General features: G+C 33.1%; 1 protein-coding gene, 1 long non-coding RNA gene and 1 other non-coding gene across 4 annotated transcripts; 1 reads left to right on the forward strand and 2 right to left on the reverse strand.

Moving 5' to 3' along the window:
• Positions 1-3,094: 3,094 nt before the first annotated feature.
• LOC148274853 (uncharacterized) lies at positions 3,095-5,762 on the reverse strand. Of its 2 annotated transcripts, none has more exons than XR_015824185.1 (3): positions 5,666-5,762; positions 3,524-4,170; positions 3,095-3,162 (listed from the first exon to the last, which is right to left on the reverse strand). It is a non-coding gene; the product is annotated as an uncharacterized LOC148274853 (long non-coding RNA). The 2 variants fall into 2 exon arrangements; XR_015824186.1 differs by lacking the exon at positions 5,666-5,762 and adding an exon at positions 5,478-5,585.
• Positions 5,763-9,106: 3,344 nt separating this feature from the next.
• Positions 9,107-14,833, reverse strand: LOC148274854 (uncharacterized). Its single transcript, XM_088236536.1, has 3 exons — positions 14,719-14,833; positions 11,450-12,096; positions 9,107-10,757 (listed from the first exon to the last, which is right to left on the reverse strand). The coding sequence occupies exons 2-3, from the start codon at positions 12,048-12,050 to the stop codon at positions 9,568-9,570; spliced, it is 1,791 nt and encodes a 596-aa protein (XP_088092662.1). The 5' UTR covers positions 12,051-12,096; positions 14,719-14,833; the 3' UTR covers positions 9,107-9,567.
• On the forward strand, positions 12,477-12,592 carry LOC148274855 (U5 spliceosomal RNA). Its single transcript, XR_015824191.1, has one exon. It is a non-coding gene; the product is annotated as a U5 spliceosomal RNA (small nuclear RNA).
• Positions 14,834-17,007: the final 2,174 nt, after the last annotated feature.

A 17,007-nucleotide genomic window follows, 5' to 3' on the forward strand; every position in this document is an offset into this window, starting at 1 on the left:
TCAGAATACCACCACAGGTATAATAATTTTCTCAAACTGAACGGTTTAGGTAGGTAGGAAGAAATAACCTAAAGGCAATATGCCCGCCCTTATATGTATATAGTGTAAATAAAAAAATAAAAAAAAAAAATGTTTTTCCTTTTTCAATTGAAATGTATTTCTAAATCCTTACGGATTACATAAATTTGATAGAATATTTTTTATTTATTTAATTTCAGTTCCCGGTTTCATAGTTTCGACTGTCCCGGTCTTCATTTAGTAGTAGTATGAGAAAGTGTGTAGAGGTGTGTGTGTGTGTATTTGTGTGGGAGTAAGTGTTCAGGTGTGTGTAAGCGTGAGAACTATTAAATAGCAAGTGGGAGAGTATCACAGCCAGAAAAAATGAGCCTTAAATTATTTCTAAATAAATTAAGGGGCATAGTAAATATATATTAATAAATGAAAAAAATAGTTTTATAGTTGGAGCAAGAACGATAAAGGAAAGAGTGTTGTGCATAGTTAGTGCTACAGACTGGCAGATGGAATAAATATGCATTTCTTGTCTCGCGAAAGGGGACATTCAGATTAATTTTGGAGAGTAGGTTAAAAGAGTACTTTATATTACTTAATTATACATTTTTACAGTTTTAAAATATCAATTTTCATATTTTTACAAAAACTAAAATCCCATCAAACCACTTCTGTAGCTTGCTGGTGAATATTTATATTTAAACTAACTTATATTATATTATATACATTAATAAAAACAATGAATTAACAGAGATAATTAAGACCCGGAAAGATCAGAATATACATGTGTATACAAATATATATTTTTTTAAATACAAGAAAATATATGAAAAATTAAAATATTTACACATAAGCTACTATTCATGTATAAACTTTTGATCGAGTAGCCACTCTCTTATTTTGATATTGTTACATTGTGTTTTATATTTTAGTTTTTTTGAAATGAATTTTGAAAGTATTACTATAATGCAAAGCCACAGTAATCCTCGAACAGGCAGGGTTTTGAGTGTTTTGTACAGGAGAACATAATCACATCTTTGTTTGTAAATATCTGCTGGTACAATTCTCTGAACTATAGAGTACTGAAGACCTTGGATCATTTTAATATTAGTTTTAGTCGAATGTCCCCACGACTTTATACCGTATCTTATTATTGTTTCTACTAAAGAAAAATAAATATTTTTCAAAGTGATTTTAGACAAAATAAAAGATAACTTATAAAAAGTACTCGCAAGAATTTGCAATCGATCACAAAGTTCAAATGTATGACAATCCCATTTAAAATTATGATCTATAAAAATACCCAAATACTTGTACTCTTCAAATTCTACGAGTTTGAAATTACACGGGTTAGAGATACCATCATGCAAGCAATTTATGCAATGAGCAATAATATTAGGCAAAACATATTTTTTTGGCATGTGAATATTTCATGTACAAGCATTTAGTCTTTTTAAAATTTAAAATAAGACCTTAGTCATGAGCCCAGTTTAACAATTTATTAAAATCTATCTAAATTTATTGTAGTATCTTTTGAGATTCTAATGGGTTTTTATTGGAAATAACTAAATGCGGTGTCATCTGCAAGAATAAATCTCCTTACTTCTATGAAAACATTACAAATCATTGACACATAAATTATAAACAGTTTAGGACCCAGAATATATCCTTGAGGCACCCCTGATTTACATTCCCTTAATGAATTATTTATTTTTATGCTCATTTTCTTCCCAAATGATGTCATTTTATGTAACTTAATTTTCATGTACGTATTCAAATAATTTGGTATTTTTCTTATCTAGTAAATTTGTAAACCGCAGTACTTGAGTGGTCAGGTACCAACGAATCAATTTATATATTTGATATTTAAAAAATTGTCTATTCTATCCTTATTTTTGTTCTCATTAAGCAGATTGGTTAATATGTATTATTATTGCTACACTTTACCTACAGTATGAGTGGTCAGAGGTCAAGCGGTGTCTAGGTAAAAGCGGTGTCTACACGTGAAAGTATTATTTTGGATCTAATGTTTAGGGCTGGAAAATATTGGGGAGGTGCAAAAACAATTAACAATACATTACAGGTATGCTAGGAAATTCATTTTTAGTAATGTCACTCTGAGAACTTTCTCTCCAATGTGATTTAATGAATGATGAATTAAATCCGCTTTTTTAGAAAATGTGTTTCTACAACCTGAGCATGAGAATGGTTTCTGACTTAAATGAATACGTATGTGTGATTTCAAACTGCCTTTACGTGAACATTTATAATGGCACTCTGAGCACGAGAATGGTTTTTCACCGGTATGAGTTAACATATGTGATTTCAGATGACTTTTGTTAAAATATTTGTTTTGGCACAATGAGCATGCGAATGGTTTCTCACCAGTATGAGTTAACATGTGTGGTTTTAAATTACTATTTCGTGAACATTTAAATTCGCACTCTGAGCATGAGAATGGTTTCTCGCCGGTATGTGTTAACATGTGTGAACTCAATCGATTTCTTTGTGAACATTTAAATTGGCACAATGAGCATGAATATCGGTTCTCATCGGTATGGGTTAAAATATGGATTTTTAAAGTATCTTTCAGATAACACTTATATTGGCATTCTGAACATGAGAATGACTTCTCCCCCATATGAGTAAGCATGTGGTTTTTTAGAGAAGTTTTACGAGCACTTTTAAATTGGCATTTTGAGCATGAGAATGGTTTCTCACCGGTGTGAATTCGCATGTGTCGTTTTAAATGAACTTTTTTTTTACATTTAAATTGGCACGATGTGCATGAGAACGGTTTCTTGCCAGTATGAGTTAACATGTGTGAGGTCAAGTTTCTTGTTTGCTTACATTTAAATTGGCACTTTGGGCATGATAATGGTTTCTCACTAGTATGAGTCAACATGTGTGATTTGAGGCCATTTTTACGAGAACATTTGAATTGGCACTCTGAGCATGAGAATGGTTTCTCACCGGTATGAGTTAGCATGTGAAATGTCAAATGACCTTTCTGTGAACATTTGTATTGGCACTCTGAGCATGAAAATGGTTTCTCTTTGGTACGAGTTAACACGTGAGATTTTAATTTGTTTTTTTGTGAACATTTAAATTTACGCTCCGAGGAATCGGAATATTCCTTGCTGGCATTGAAACCTGAAAAAAAAATAAAGGAAATTTCTTTAAATATTAAAATAATGTGCTAAAAGGGATAAAATGGTTAGGGTTTTTAAAAATAATGCGACGTTGATAATAAAACTGAAGGGAAAAATGGTCACAAAACTATGATTACTTGAAAAATCAAAAGTAATTTGCATTTTTTCATTTGTAAACAATATTACTTTTAATTCAGTAAAATTAGGCATGGTATCAATTGGTCGAACCGATCGTTTTAACGACGATGGTGATGTATACTTAATTAAGTATACATCACCATCGTCTTTCGAAAACGGACGGTTGCCATATAATTGCCAAACGTAATCTCATAGCAGATAATGTGGAAGGGAGTAATACTTACTTGAGGCAATTTCATTGTGACGAGAGGAATCCAAACATCCTTGTTTAATGTCAGGATAATCAATATGCACTTCTGTGTAGGCATTTTTTTCACTGGTTATCCTAAGCTGGTCAGTACTGGTCCCCGGTTCAGCCTTCACGGTAGCAACACCTGGCTCCTTAGTTCTGTAGAGCTGTTGCGCGCCTTCCCCAGTATGGAGAATATCTCCTTCTATGTCGCCAGTCCCCGGTTCAGTCTTCATGGTAGCAACACCTGGCTCCTTTCTTCTGTAGTGATGTAGCGGGCCTTCCTCAGAAGAGAGAATACCTCCTTGTATATCGCCAGTTCCCGGTTCAGCCTTCACAGTAGCAACACCTGGTTCCTCGCTTCTGTAGGGAGTAAGCGCACCCTTTTCAATATGGAGAACATATCTTCCTACATCGTCAGTTTTTCTTTCGACATCAGGCTGGTCAGTACTGGTCCCCGGTTCAGCCTTCACGATAACAACACCTGGCTCCTCTTTTGTGTAGGCACATATCTCTCCTTCCCCAGTATAAAGAATATCTCCTACTACATTGCCAGTCTCCGGTTCAGACTTAATATTTACTGAAGCGATTTCCATATTATTTTATTTTAAGAATAGATAAAAAGTAAACCTCTGATTTATCCTGGAAATGAAATATATATAATTTATATTAAAAATTAAATAACGAACTCCTTAAACAATAATAAAAGTTACATTTTGTTTAGAATACGTTTATACTGAGTGGCGTATCCTAACATCACTCAACAAAATCAAAAAAAAAATTATTGCAGTATCTCGACTAATCCAAAAATCTCTTATGAGATTTTTTTTCTACACCACTAATTCCTTACAAAAAACAGTACTCCATATCCTACGCAACATCTTCACAACAATAAAGGTTTCAGCTCTTCACTAAAATTAACACAGGAAGAAATTATAAAATGTAGATATTTAAACACAGGCAAAAGGAATAATTTTACACTGTGTGTAAAATGGCCACTTAAACCAGCTAATTGTACACTTGTAATGTAATTATATTTATGGGTATTTCATTTTTTGGATTCGATCATATGACGTTGAGATGACGAATCAATAGAACATACCGAGGTAGATAGAGATAGTATAGTTGGTTAATTACAAAAAAACTATCGACGTGCTAAAAAGCGACGTGATATCACCATGGTTATTAATCGTATTCACGATCACAATGCAACATCCGTGAACACCTATTATTATCAATTGTCAAAATATTTGCGTTTTGCGACGTATAATCCTGCTGCGCAATCACATATTTTAATTTCACCGGTGTAAATATGGAAAATATTCCAAAAATGCTATTTTTATTTATTTATTTTTTATTTATCATGTTATTTATTGCATTTAGCCGGCGGTTAGCAAGCCAAATGTCAGGAAATCAGTCGCCATAGTAATTGTAATTTAATGTTCACTTTTATGTATTAGATACTCTTCACTATTTTTCAGACGCAATATATTGTATACATTTTATATTAAACGCCGATTTTTCGCCAGTGAACTGTATTTATTTACGAGGAAAACAAAAAATAGCTTATCTTATTTTTTGTTTTGTACACCATTTTGTGAACAGGACTTAAATGATATTTTTATGGTATTTGTTTACAATAAATATAGTTTAAAGTTTCCGCAAACCAAGTTTTGCAAAATTTCCATTGAAAATAACCGCAAAAATTGCATTTTCCGATAAACAAAATTACAAAAGCGCCATCTGTGATTAACTAGATTCATGTTTTAGTTTAGAATCACCTTAATATCACATTGTTTCATTGGGTAGCATTGATCCTGAAAAAGATAAACAACAATTTATCATGTTGTCTATGGTTATGGCTACCGTCAACTGTCAAATCCAGCGTTGTTCACACTCCACACACCAAAAAACGCCCCAGGAAAGACGCAAGGAGCAGAATACATTACCTTTAGCTAAGACGCTTGCCTCACGCACGAGAGTTCCGGGTTCGATTCCCAGTGAGATCACAATAACAAAATATTACATTTTCCTCAAGCCTGGCTTGGCTTCACGGTTGTATTGGGATCCTGGCGTGTTGCGGTGCTACAAATCGAATATATATTGCTGTACTTTGCGTACTGGAATCGCTACTTACTTTTGCGGTGATGTGTATGTATAAACTTCGTATAATCGTCCAATAATATTGCAACGCGGTGCTTATAACCAACCAGATAGAGACACGTACTTCGCGCTTGACGCGGACGAACCACAGACAAATTGTAACTTGTCGCCATTCTAAAGTCTTTACTACGTACTTAAAATGTGACACGTTTTCATAACATTTTTTTTGGATATACTTAAAACATTGTTGAATTATATGTTAATTGCCTCGACAAGTCTGTACCGGGTATAATAATATATAAAGTGTGAAACAATTATCCATACACTGATAAAAGAATATATATGTATACACTGCGAAACTAAGCGCCCAACTAGTATTTTAGTCTATTTAGGTTTCCGAGTATGCCTTGTATTTAATGGAAAATAATGTTCGACCGCAGCAGTAGCAAACGGTTCGATTGTTCTGTCATTGCGTTTTGTTATATTTAAATTAACTCTTAACTGGTGTCTTGGTAAAAAAATACGTTACCGACATCCAAGCCTTATTGGGCCCACCCATATATATTTAAAAGGTGTATTTTATTAGATTTTGATTCATTTTCTGTTAATATTGGTAAATAAAACATATTTAACCGATCCCTTTTAGTTTTAAAAACATCCGCGCTTTATGGTGCTGTGTAGTCACTACACATGCAAAAAATGAGAGATTTAAAATCATAAAAAGTGTAATATTCATCGGCTTTTGCTTCAATTATTTATAGATGCCAAAAACATTAAAAAAACATTAATTTGTGCTCTCAATGCGCGCAAAAGAACCACCCCTACGAAAGCCGGGAGCTACTAATGCAGCTAACGGGCGTCTGGAAGAAGTACGAAAAACTTTGCTGTTCGCGCTTTTGACGCATAAAAATTGTTTCTCTTGCTCCCAAATATACTTGTATTATCGGGAGGGAGGCGTAAAGAGTGTGTGAGACAATTGTATATTAGGATTACTCTTTTACTACGACCGCAACATGGTAAACTTTCTATTGTATCGGTAATATCTCCGATTTTTGATAAAACGCTTTTTATGTTCTCAATAAGCATTAGGTAACTATTTAATAAAAAACACATTTTCACCTATACGTAAATGTATAACGAAGGAATTGGGATAATCTCAACCCATAATTTATTATATTTATGGAGATATAAAAATTATTAGATGAAATGTATACTGGCCGCACATCACCGGGAAGGGAGAGTTTCAAATTATAACAATGCATACTTTAATCAGTCTTAAACAACAATATTGAAATAATGCGGCCTCCGTGGTGTAGTGGTCAAGACGCTTGACTCACGCACGGAAGGTTCCGGGTTCGATTCCCGGTGAGAACACAAAAATTAAAATTAAATTTTTCTCAAGCCCGGGTGATGTAATTCACTACTGTAATTGGGGCTCCTGGCCTCTTGTGGTGCAAAAATAACTAATAAAAATTAAATTTAATTAATGAAAAATGAAAAGTAATTTGACCGATGAAACGTACTACAATTTGTTTCTCAAATTGATCACATGTTCTAACAAAAGAAACGATGTTTTTAAGAAAAACAAATAAAAAAACATAAACAACAAAAATAACACTGGGTAAAATACACATGTTTTTACTAATTGAAGCAGATTTTGCATACTCTGACAGTGCGTCTGTTTCAAATGAGATTTTTACACTTAAAACCATAGAATTAAGAGTCAAGAAACCGCATACGCACATCAAACAGAAGGCGACTCAACTACTCACAAATGAGTAGTTTTGGATTTTGGCCCATTCTTTGTAGACGTCGCTCAGTACGCAACTCCTGATTCGAATTTAACCATGCCGTGGTGTGTCCTTTTAAAGTGTAGAAATACTGCTAGGATCTTAAAGAAACAGGATGCAATCTCATTTCATGTGTAATTATCAAATGAATGTGTTTGTCACAAATGCATTAATTTAATTATTTTTCCATCTGTCAGATTGTCGAAGAAACAAAATGGAAATTTCGTTAGAGCTGCCAGGGTAGTAATTTTTTTACCGTTCTTTGCTCATAAATATTATTTAACATCATATAAAAATATCCGTTTTATGCTAAATAAAATTTGTTTTATATTTTAAGTTCAAAGTTCATTAATTCAATTACTCTTATTAAATAACCCTTTACTTATCTACTTTGTTGTGTCAATCAATGTTTCCGAGTGCACAATAAAATTTTAAAAAAATTAAAAAATTTTTTTTTTTTTTTTACCTTACATTTGTGTTATGGTTATATTCTTCGCGATCTGGCAATATTACTCGGTGACTTCAAGTATGCGCGCGGTGAAAGTGTGTCTAAGTGGGGAAATTATTGGACACAGTCCGATGTATTCAAATATGATTCTACGCTCCTTCTGGACTATTTTTAATTCTATGGCGTACACATAAAAAAAAACGGAATAGGTTTGGGGAATGACTGCAAGGATAAATATTTGTTTAGTATGCTTTTATATTTATTTATTTATTATACGGCTCAGTTGCCTTTTACAAAATAAAATATAACAATAAAATGAGTTAGTTACATACACAAACATTAAAAAACTAAAAAACAATATTAAAACATGGGTATAAAAAGAAAAGTAACAATAAAAATATGCATATACATGTACCTATGTATGTCAGCATACAAAATATATAAAAAAAGTCGGTATATTATGAACATAAATTAGTTATCACCAGATCATTAGCATAAGTAGCTTTTGCAAATAATTCATTAATCGTTACTATAGAACATCATCAAATATTTACAAAGATATGATTTGAATTCGCAGAGACTCGAGTTAAAAATGTCGATATGAGAGGTACATTTGTTTCCTAGTCTGTGTATACGCGGTATTGGTGAGTGACAAAGATCGTTGGTTAGAAAAGGGTGACAATAATAACAATTTTGTCTAGTTCTACTTGTTGGTATATTAATATTTATTAAATCCAGGAGTTCGCAACAATAAAATGAATATGCAACAATACTGCTTTTCCACGTAGCTGTAAAGTCAGCGTTTTTGTTTACGTTTTTAAAAAATATTATATGCTACTAGTGGTACTTTTGAAATTGACGATTTGCAGAGAGAAATTCTGTTAAATAAAATGAAAAAGTTTATGGTTTTTAGTTAGGTGTTTTCGGCCTATATCAATGTAAAGCTAGGGTTTCCTAGGACAGCGGTGCCCGTATCTTAACGGCCGTAGTGAACGGTGATGCGGTGGACAGCCGTCGTAACGTCGACTAGAGATGGGTTTCCTAGAGAAACGGTGTTAAATGGTGTTGATAACACCGTTTTCCTAGGAAACCACTCTCTAGGCACCGTTACGACGGCTGTCCACCGCATCACCGTTCACTACGGCCGTTAAGATGCGGGCACCGCTGTCCTAGGAAACCCTAGCTTTAGTAACATAAATCAAGTCAGGTTTAAATAGTAAAAAAATAAAACTGTTACTTTTAACGTCATTTCATGAAATTTATTTTTCATGTAAGTATTCAAATATTTCGGAATTTTTATTATCTTGTGAAATTCGTAAACCGCAGTACTGAGTGGTCAGGTACTGACGAATTAATTTTTATATGAATTATTAAGAAAATCGTCTTTTTCATCCTAATTTTTGTTCCCACTAAGCAGATTGATCTTGTGAATATTATTCATAGCTGCAACACTTTACCCACAGTAAGAGTGGTCAGAGGTCGGAGTATAAGCGAAGTCTACTCGTGAAAGTATCACATCAAATCTAATGTTTAGGGCTGGAAAATATTAAGGAGGCACATAAAGAATTGACAGCTACGAAACTAATTTTTAGTAATGTCAATCTGAGAACTTTCTCACCAATTTGATTTAATGAATGATAAATAAAATCCGCTTTTTCAGAAAACGTGATTAAACAACCTGAGTATAAGAATGGTTTCTCACTTATGAATTCGCATGTGTGATTTCAAATTGCTTTTCTGTGAGCATTTATAGTGGCACTCTGAGCACGAGAATGGTTTTTCACCGGTATGAGTAAGCATATGTGATTTCAGATGACTCTTTTTTAAATATTTGTATTGGCACAATGAGCACGAGAATGGTTTCTCACCAGTATGAGTTAACATGTGTGATTTCAAATTGCTATTTCGTGAACATTTAAATTGGCACTCTGAGCATGAGAATGGTTTCTCACCGGTGTGTGTTAACATGTGTGAACTCAATCGATTTCTTTGTGAACATTTAAATTGGCACAATGAGCATGAAAATCTGTTCTCACCGGTATGGGTTAAGATGTGGTTTTTTAATGTATCTTTCAGATAACACTTATATTGGCATTCTGAACATGAGAATGACTTCTCCCCCATATGAGTAAGCATGTGGTTTTTGAGAGAAGTTCTACGGGCACTTTTAAATTGGCATTTTGAGCATGAGAATGGTTTCTCACCGGTATGAGTTAAAATGTGCCGTTTTAAATGAACTCTTTTTTTGCATTTAAATTGGCACAATGTGCATGAGAACGGTTTCTCACCGGTATGAATTAACATGTGTGAGTTCAAGTTTCTCGTTTGTTTACATTTGAATTCGCATTCTGAGCATGATAGTGGTTTTTCACTAGTATGAGTCAACATGTGAGATTTGAGGCCATTTTTACGAGAACATTTGAATTGACACTCTGAGCATGCGAATGGTTTCTCACCGGTGTGAGTTGCGATGTGTGTTTTTAAAATGCTCGCGAGAGAACATTTGAATTGGCACTCCGAGCATGAGAATGGCTTCTCACCGGTATGGGTCAGCATGTGGTTTTTTAAAATACATTTCTGAGAACATTTGAATTTGCACTCCGAGCATGAGAATGGTTTCTCACCGGTATGAATTCGCATGTGTGATTTTAAACTGCCCTTTTGAGAAAATTTCGATTGGCACTCTGAGCATGAGAATGGTTTCTCACCGGTATGAGTTAGCATGTGTAATTTCAAATGACCATTGTTTGTAGATTTATATTGGCACTCTGTGCAAAAAAAAGGTTTCTTATTGATACGAGTACGCATGTGGGATTTCAATTTTTTTTTTTGTGAACGTTTAAATTTACGCTCCGAGCAAGCAGAATATTTCTGGCTGGTTTGCAAACCTAAAACAAAAACAAAAATAATTTTAAAAAAACCTCTTTGAATCTCAAAATAAACTATTAAAAGGGGTCAAGGGTTTAAGTATTTAAAAAAAATATTTTTTACATTACATCTTTTGAAATTTTTGTTGTTTATATACTCATTTAATTTTTTAAACTAACTTTAACTTCTAAGCACTGTTCAATCTTTTATTTCTTAAAATTGTTTTATTTATATTTTATATTGTTTATACACTCATGTTTTATATAACTTCTATGCATGAAAAAGTCTTATGGACGTGAACAATTCATTAAAAAAAAAGAATCGGCTTTTAAAATAGATAAATATTTGTTAATATGGATTAAATGTGTGGATATATTTAACATAAATTATGCTATTTTTTACTGTAGTTTAAAGAATCATAGAAAAAAGGATAAATGTTTTTTTTCGCTTTTTTTTATTTACGACATAAAAAGCGAGGACTTATCACAATAAATGGAACGGTAAGAACTTATATTGTTATAAGTCATAACCGCGTGCTTCTTAAAAACCCACGGCTGTACCTTCCACAAACTTCAATTGTTGTTATATTTTCGGTAAATGGCTGGCTACTCTTCTACCATCTCGATTGTACGCCAATAATAATGGAAGTTTATTTTACATTCTCTTCGTACTATTATCCGAAGAAGAAAATGTTGAAAGGAGTAATACTTACTTGATGCAATTTCATTGTGACGAGAGGAATCCAAACATCCTTGTTTAATGTCAGGGTAATCAATATGCACTTCTGTGTATGTAATATTTTCACTGGTTTTCCTAAGCTGGTCGGTGCTGGTTCCCGGTTCAGCCTTCACGGTAACAACACCTGGCTCCTTGGTTCCATAGGGTTGTTGCGCGCCTCCCCCAGCAGAGAGAATATATCCTGTATCATCAGTCCACGGTTCAGCCTTCATGGTAGCAACACCTGGCTCCTTAGTTCTGTAGTGATGTTGCGGGCCTTCCTCAGAATAGAGTATACCTTCTTCTATATCGCCAGTTCCCGGTTCAGCCTTCACAGTAGCCACATTCGATTCCTCACTTTTGTAAAGAGTTAGCGCACCTTTTTCAGTATGGAAAACATCTCTTTCTACGTCGGTTGTCCTTTCTACGTCAGGCTGGTGTGTACTGGTTCCCGGTTCAGCCTTTACGATAGCGAGACCTGGCTCCTCACTTCTGTAGGCACATAGATTTCCTTCCCCAGTATGGAGTATGGGTATATCTCTTTCTACATCGCCAGCCCCCGGTTCAGACTTTATATTTACTGAAGCGATTTCCATATTATTTTCTTTTATGAATAGATACAAAGTAAGCTCCTGATTTATCCTGGAAATTAAATACACATAATTTAACGATGTTTTGAGCATGTCCAAATGCTTGCGGACTGGCTGGATTGTTGTTGAAAATTGTTAAATTAACTACCTAGTAAAAGAAGAAGTATTGTTAAGTAATTGTTTTCAGGCGTTGCCCAGTAGGTAAATTGGTTCAGCCGGATGAATCTCACCCACATGAGAAAGGTTACAGCTCTTTTCGTTCACAAAAGTCAACACATGGAAGAGTTGAGGAAATGCGGATGTTCAAACATAAATGCGTAAATGCCTAGAATCCCATATTCCCTTCTCAAAAATGTTTCCCTCTCCGTTGCAACAAACTTACGCATAATTTATTTGAAAAAATAAAGAACACCTTAAGCAAGAATTAAGGTTACACTATGGTTTACCTTCAATACGAATAAGTCTTTCGTCTTTTACTAAAGATTTCTGTGGGAGGGAACACTCAAATGAGTCTATACTCAATTATGGCGGCCTCCGTGGTGTAGTTGTCAAGACGCTTGACTTACTCACGGAAGGTTCCGGGTTCGATTTCCGGTGAGAACACAAAAATTCAGTGTGATTTTTCTCAAGCCTGGGTGCGTGTTGTGATGGGTGTGTGGTGTGTGTTGTGATGGGTGTGTGGTGTGTGTTGTGATGTGTGTGTTATGATGTAACTCACCACTGTAATTGGACCGGGCCTCCTGGCCTGTTATGCAAAAAAATGAAATGAAATAAATATATTTAAATAATACAATTATACATGTTATAAAATACAATGCTGAAATTAAAGAAGGTCGGTTTTAACCCATTGCAACACAAAGCCGGCGAATCACCGTCTAAGATCAATTTGTCACTGACACACAAAGCCGGCAATACGCCGGTTTGTCTTTGAAGTGATTTTTTTACATTAAAACTTAATGACAATAACTATATTTATAAAAATTATATAAATAAGTATATTTCGGTTACTGATTTCATAATAACATGTAATAATCACAATTTATATCATATTATTTATTACAAAATATTTATTCAGTCTTAATGTTATTGTAATAAAAAATTGTGTCTTAATTAAATAGTGTGTTGTATGAACAAATCATGCCACCTTTAGTCATTGGCAGAATCAAATGATTACTTTACACACTGCGTGACATTCATCATTACGCCTGAGAAAGTCGACTTCATATTCTCGTACATAATGTTTTAATTTCTGCACGTTTGATTTAGATGACACATTTTAAAACTACTAAATAGATATAAATAATAATAAATCTCTACTGACCATAATTTACAATTGTTCATAATAAAAAAATAATAGACTTATTGCCGCTGGCAATTTCTTACGGCCCAACGAATATTTTTCTTTTAAACATATATTGGCTTCTTGTTGTGTCTTCCCAAAGATTTAAGAAAGGATAAGTCGATTTTTAGACATTCAGTTACCTATTTTTTCTATGCACTGAGTGATGGCTAACTGTAAACTATCTTTTTTTTAAATATTTTATTAAGTTCTATGAAAAACATAGTCCAGTATATATTTGAATCATAATATTTACATCTTTACTTATTCTAACATTATTAATCACTATTGTACACTTACTATCCTACTTTGTAATATTCAAACAGTTCTTTTACATGTACACATATATTAACCTATGTTCATTCACGATTTACAATATACATAACCTAGTGTTTTTCTACAAACATACTCTTTACTATAGAATTAAGAATAGTCCAGAAGGAGCGTAGAATCATATTTGAATACATCGGACTGTGTTTAATAATTCCCCCACTATGCCTTACTTTCGCCGCGCGCATTTGTGAGGTCGCAGCGTAATGTTGCTTGATGGGAAAATAAAATCATAACACAAATATAAGGTAAAAAAATGCAATCTGTTAATTTCTTTAAAATTTTATTGTGCACGCGGAAACATTGATTGACACAACAGAGTAGATAAGTTAAGAATCATTTAAAAAGAGTAATTGAATTAATGAACTTTGAACTTAAAATATAAAACAAATTTTGTTTTTTCAAAATTTTTCAAAACGGATATTTTTATATCATGTTAAATAATATTTAATGTTTCAAAGATAATATCGGTCAAATGTACACCACAGAGTTGTTAAATCCGAGGTCCAATTTTCATTGGTTCTCTCATTAGATGAGCAAAGTAGGGTTAAAAAAATTACTACCAATACTAACGAGATGTTCATTTTGTTTTCTTCGACAATCTGACAGATTGAAAAATAATTTTATTTTTAAGTAATGTATTTGCTACTTACAAATTCATTTGCTTATTACAGATGGAATGTGATTCCATCCTGTTTCTTTAAGATCCTAGCAGTATTTCTACACTTCAAAAGGACACAACACGGCATAGTTGAATTTAAATCAGAAGTTGCGTCCTGAGCGACGTCTACAAAGAAACTAATGGGTCGAAACGTAAATCTACTCATTTATGAGTAGTTTAGTCGCCTGTTTGGTGCTCGTATGCGGTTTCTGGACTATTCTTAATTATATGGTCATTGAGCTGGAATTCACTGTTACAATTGCCCATCTCTGGCCTCCTACGGTGCTACAAATCAAATATATATATAACACTGTTCTAATTTACAAACTGGAATAGTAACTTACCTTTTGCAGGAATCTGTAAGTAAAAACTTCGTTTAATCGTCCAATAATATTGCAATATAGCAATTTGTAATCCACCGGATAGGGACGCGCACTTCGTGCTTGACAGCCGAACCACAGATAAAATAAAATGTGTAGCCAGAAGGGTCTTCCTACGTACTTGGAGTGTGACGTGCTTTTATAACATTTATTTAAGTAAATTGTGTCTATAAGTATGTAGGAAGTATATAAAGAGTTTGTATGCAAGATTTGTCTGTATATATAAAAGGTAATGTTCGTATGTATTGTGTGTCCTCAGTGGACCGATTTGCGTGCGGCTTTTAGTGAAATGTAAATCTTTGCCTAGAGCATATTTTTTAGAAATCTTTAATTTATTTTCTAAAAAAAAGTTAGGGTTGCATTCGACGAAAATGTTTAGTATAACAAAAAAGTGGGAAGGTGTTATTTTTTTGACGTATGAAAAAAGTTTGTTTCTTAAAATTTACAAACAAAATTCGTTTTTTATCGATCCCAATTAGATATTTCCATAACTTCTGTAAAATTCTATTCATTAATTTCTTTTTACTGGATTCTTCGTAATACTAAAATAATATAAACTGACATTCAATACATTTTTGAATATCGCATTTCGAAGTAAAGTGCACTCCTGATGGTGAGAAAAGCAGAGTTTGACATTTGCAAAAAAAATTCTATATTTGAAAAGAAATATTTTTTTGTTTTGGAATTCAAACGTTACCAAGTATTTAAGAACCTACTTAAATTTAAATTTTGTATTTTAATTATTTTTAGATTTAGAATTCAATCATCAACAAATACCTAGGTTTCTATTTATCAACGAAAAGTGACACCATTTTTTTTCATGACAGCAAAACTAATAAATTATGAGGCTCAAAAGGGTGAAATTTCACAGTGCCTGAGATTCTAATTAATCAACCGAGGCCCATAGAGCCGATCAACAAAGGCCCGCAGGGTCGATAAAGCGAGGCCCAAAAGACCGAATTTCCTAGCATGTAACAATCGGCGACAGCCAACTGTTGCCGGCTAGTTACAATTATTTGCAAACAGTGTATTAAAAACCTTAAAATAAAACTTCCATTGATCAAATTATAATAAATACTACACTTACCCCTTTTCTCTTACATAAAAAAACATATCAAATAATATTGTTTTATTTAATCAATTTTTTTACAGAAATTTTACATACTATTAATTTCCTTTTTATATACTAATTTAAAATTACTTTTAGCTTTAAATTTTCTCTTTATATCGCTTTTCACATTTTTTAAAGATTAGTTGAGAACTTCAATGGATAGTGAGCTATGTGAGTGAAAGAACGCAATCTGTAAAAATAAATAGCACGATGAGTGACCCCCTTCCTAAAGCTTATGGAATTCCCCGAGGATGTGTCATGGGACATATTCTATTCACCATATATATTGATAAACTATGCAATATGGTAAAAGACTACCACAAGACATATTTCGCAGATGATACTGTACTTGTACTCGTAGAAAACACATTGCCAGAAGTATTCAACAAGACCGGAAGAGCATTAAAATGTGTCAGTAAATGGTTAACATTTGAAAACCGTATTTTGGATAATTTTTGCAATTTTATTAGTGTTATTTACATCTAAAGGTTTTGTATTGGTTTAAAGAACAGCTATCATTGCCTTTCCTTTTCCGTGCCTCAGTAAGGCATATGGAATCCTGGATATTTTCTCGGAAACGAACCCGAGACTTTTTGCGGTACCCAAATTATTTGAGCACGATGCGGTCATTTCAGTATAAACTTTAACCCAGGCTTAGAAATCTGCCCTTTACGATACCAAGAAGAAACATCTCCTTTCTCTTCCTTAATCTCTCCTTTCCCTTTTCCTCTTTTTTCCTTTTCCCAATTGAGTAATAGTTTTGGTTTAAGGTAATTTATAAACAAATACGTTTATTTCTGTTTTTATATATCTTTAGCTTTTTGATATTTTTTTTCTATTGAATATGTTCTGTAACTTAGATTAAAAACATAAAACTTTTTTCTTATTGGTTGGTTGGAAGAAATTGCCATTTGGAAATAAGCCCGCCAATGTATAAATTACATTGTGTACAAAAAGTTAAATAAATAATAATAAAATAAAATCAATAATTTGTCTCACTCTGTTCCGTTGAAATATTGCGTGTTGTATATTTTTCAACTTATTTTTAAATGCACCTACATTTAAGATAATATTTAGTTTTATATAAATTATCCTTACACTGTATAATATTCACCAGTCTGAAGATGCCCATTAGAGGGTGA

The sequence above is a fragment of the Micrasema longulum genome, unplaced genomic scaffold (genome assembly GCF_059751315.1).
Source record: "Micrasema longulum isolate JH-2025_06_02 unplaced genomic scaffold, ASM5975131v1 h1tg001567l, whole genome shotgun sequence".
Taxonomy (NCBI): domain Eukaryota; kingdom Metazoa; phylum Arthropoda; class Insecta; order Trichoptera; family Brachycentridae; genus Micrasema; species Micrasema longulum.

Coding starts and splice junctions, on each gene's coding strand:
- LOC148274854 (XM_088236536.1), bottom strand. CDS start 12,050: ATGGAAATCGCTTCAGTAAATATAAAGTCTGAACCGGGGGCTGGCGAT. Junction 10,758..11,449: donor TCACAATGAAATTGCATCAA/GTAAGTATTACT, acceptor TTTTTGTTTTAG/GTTTGCAAACCAGCCAGAAA.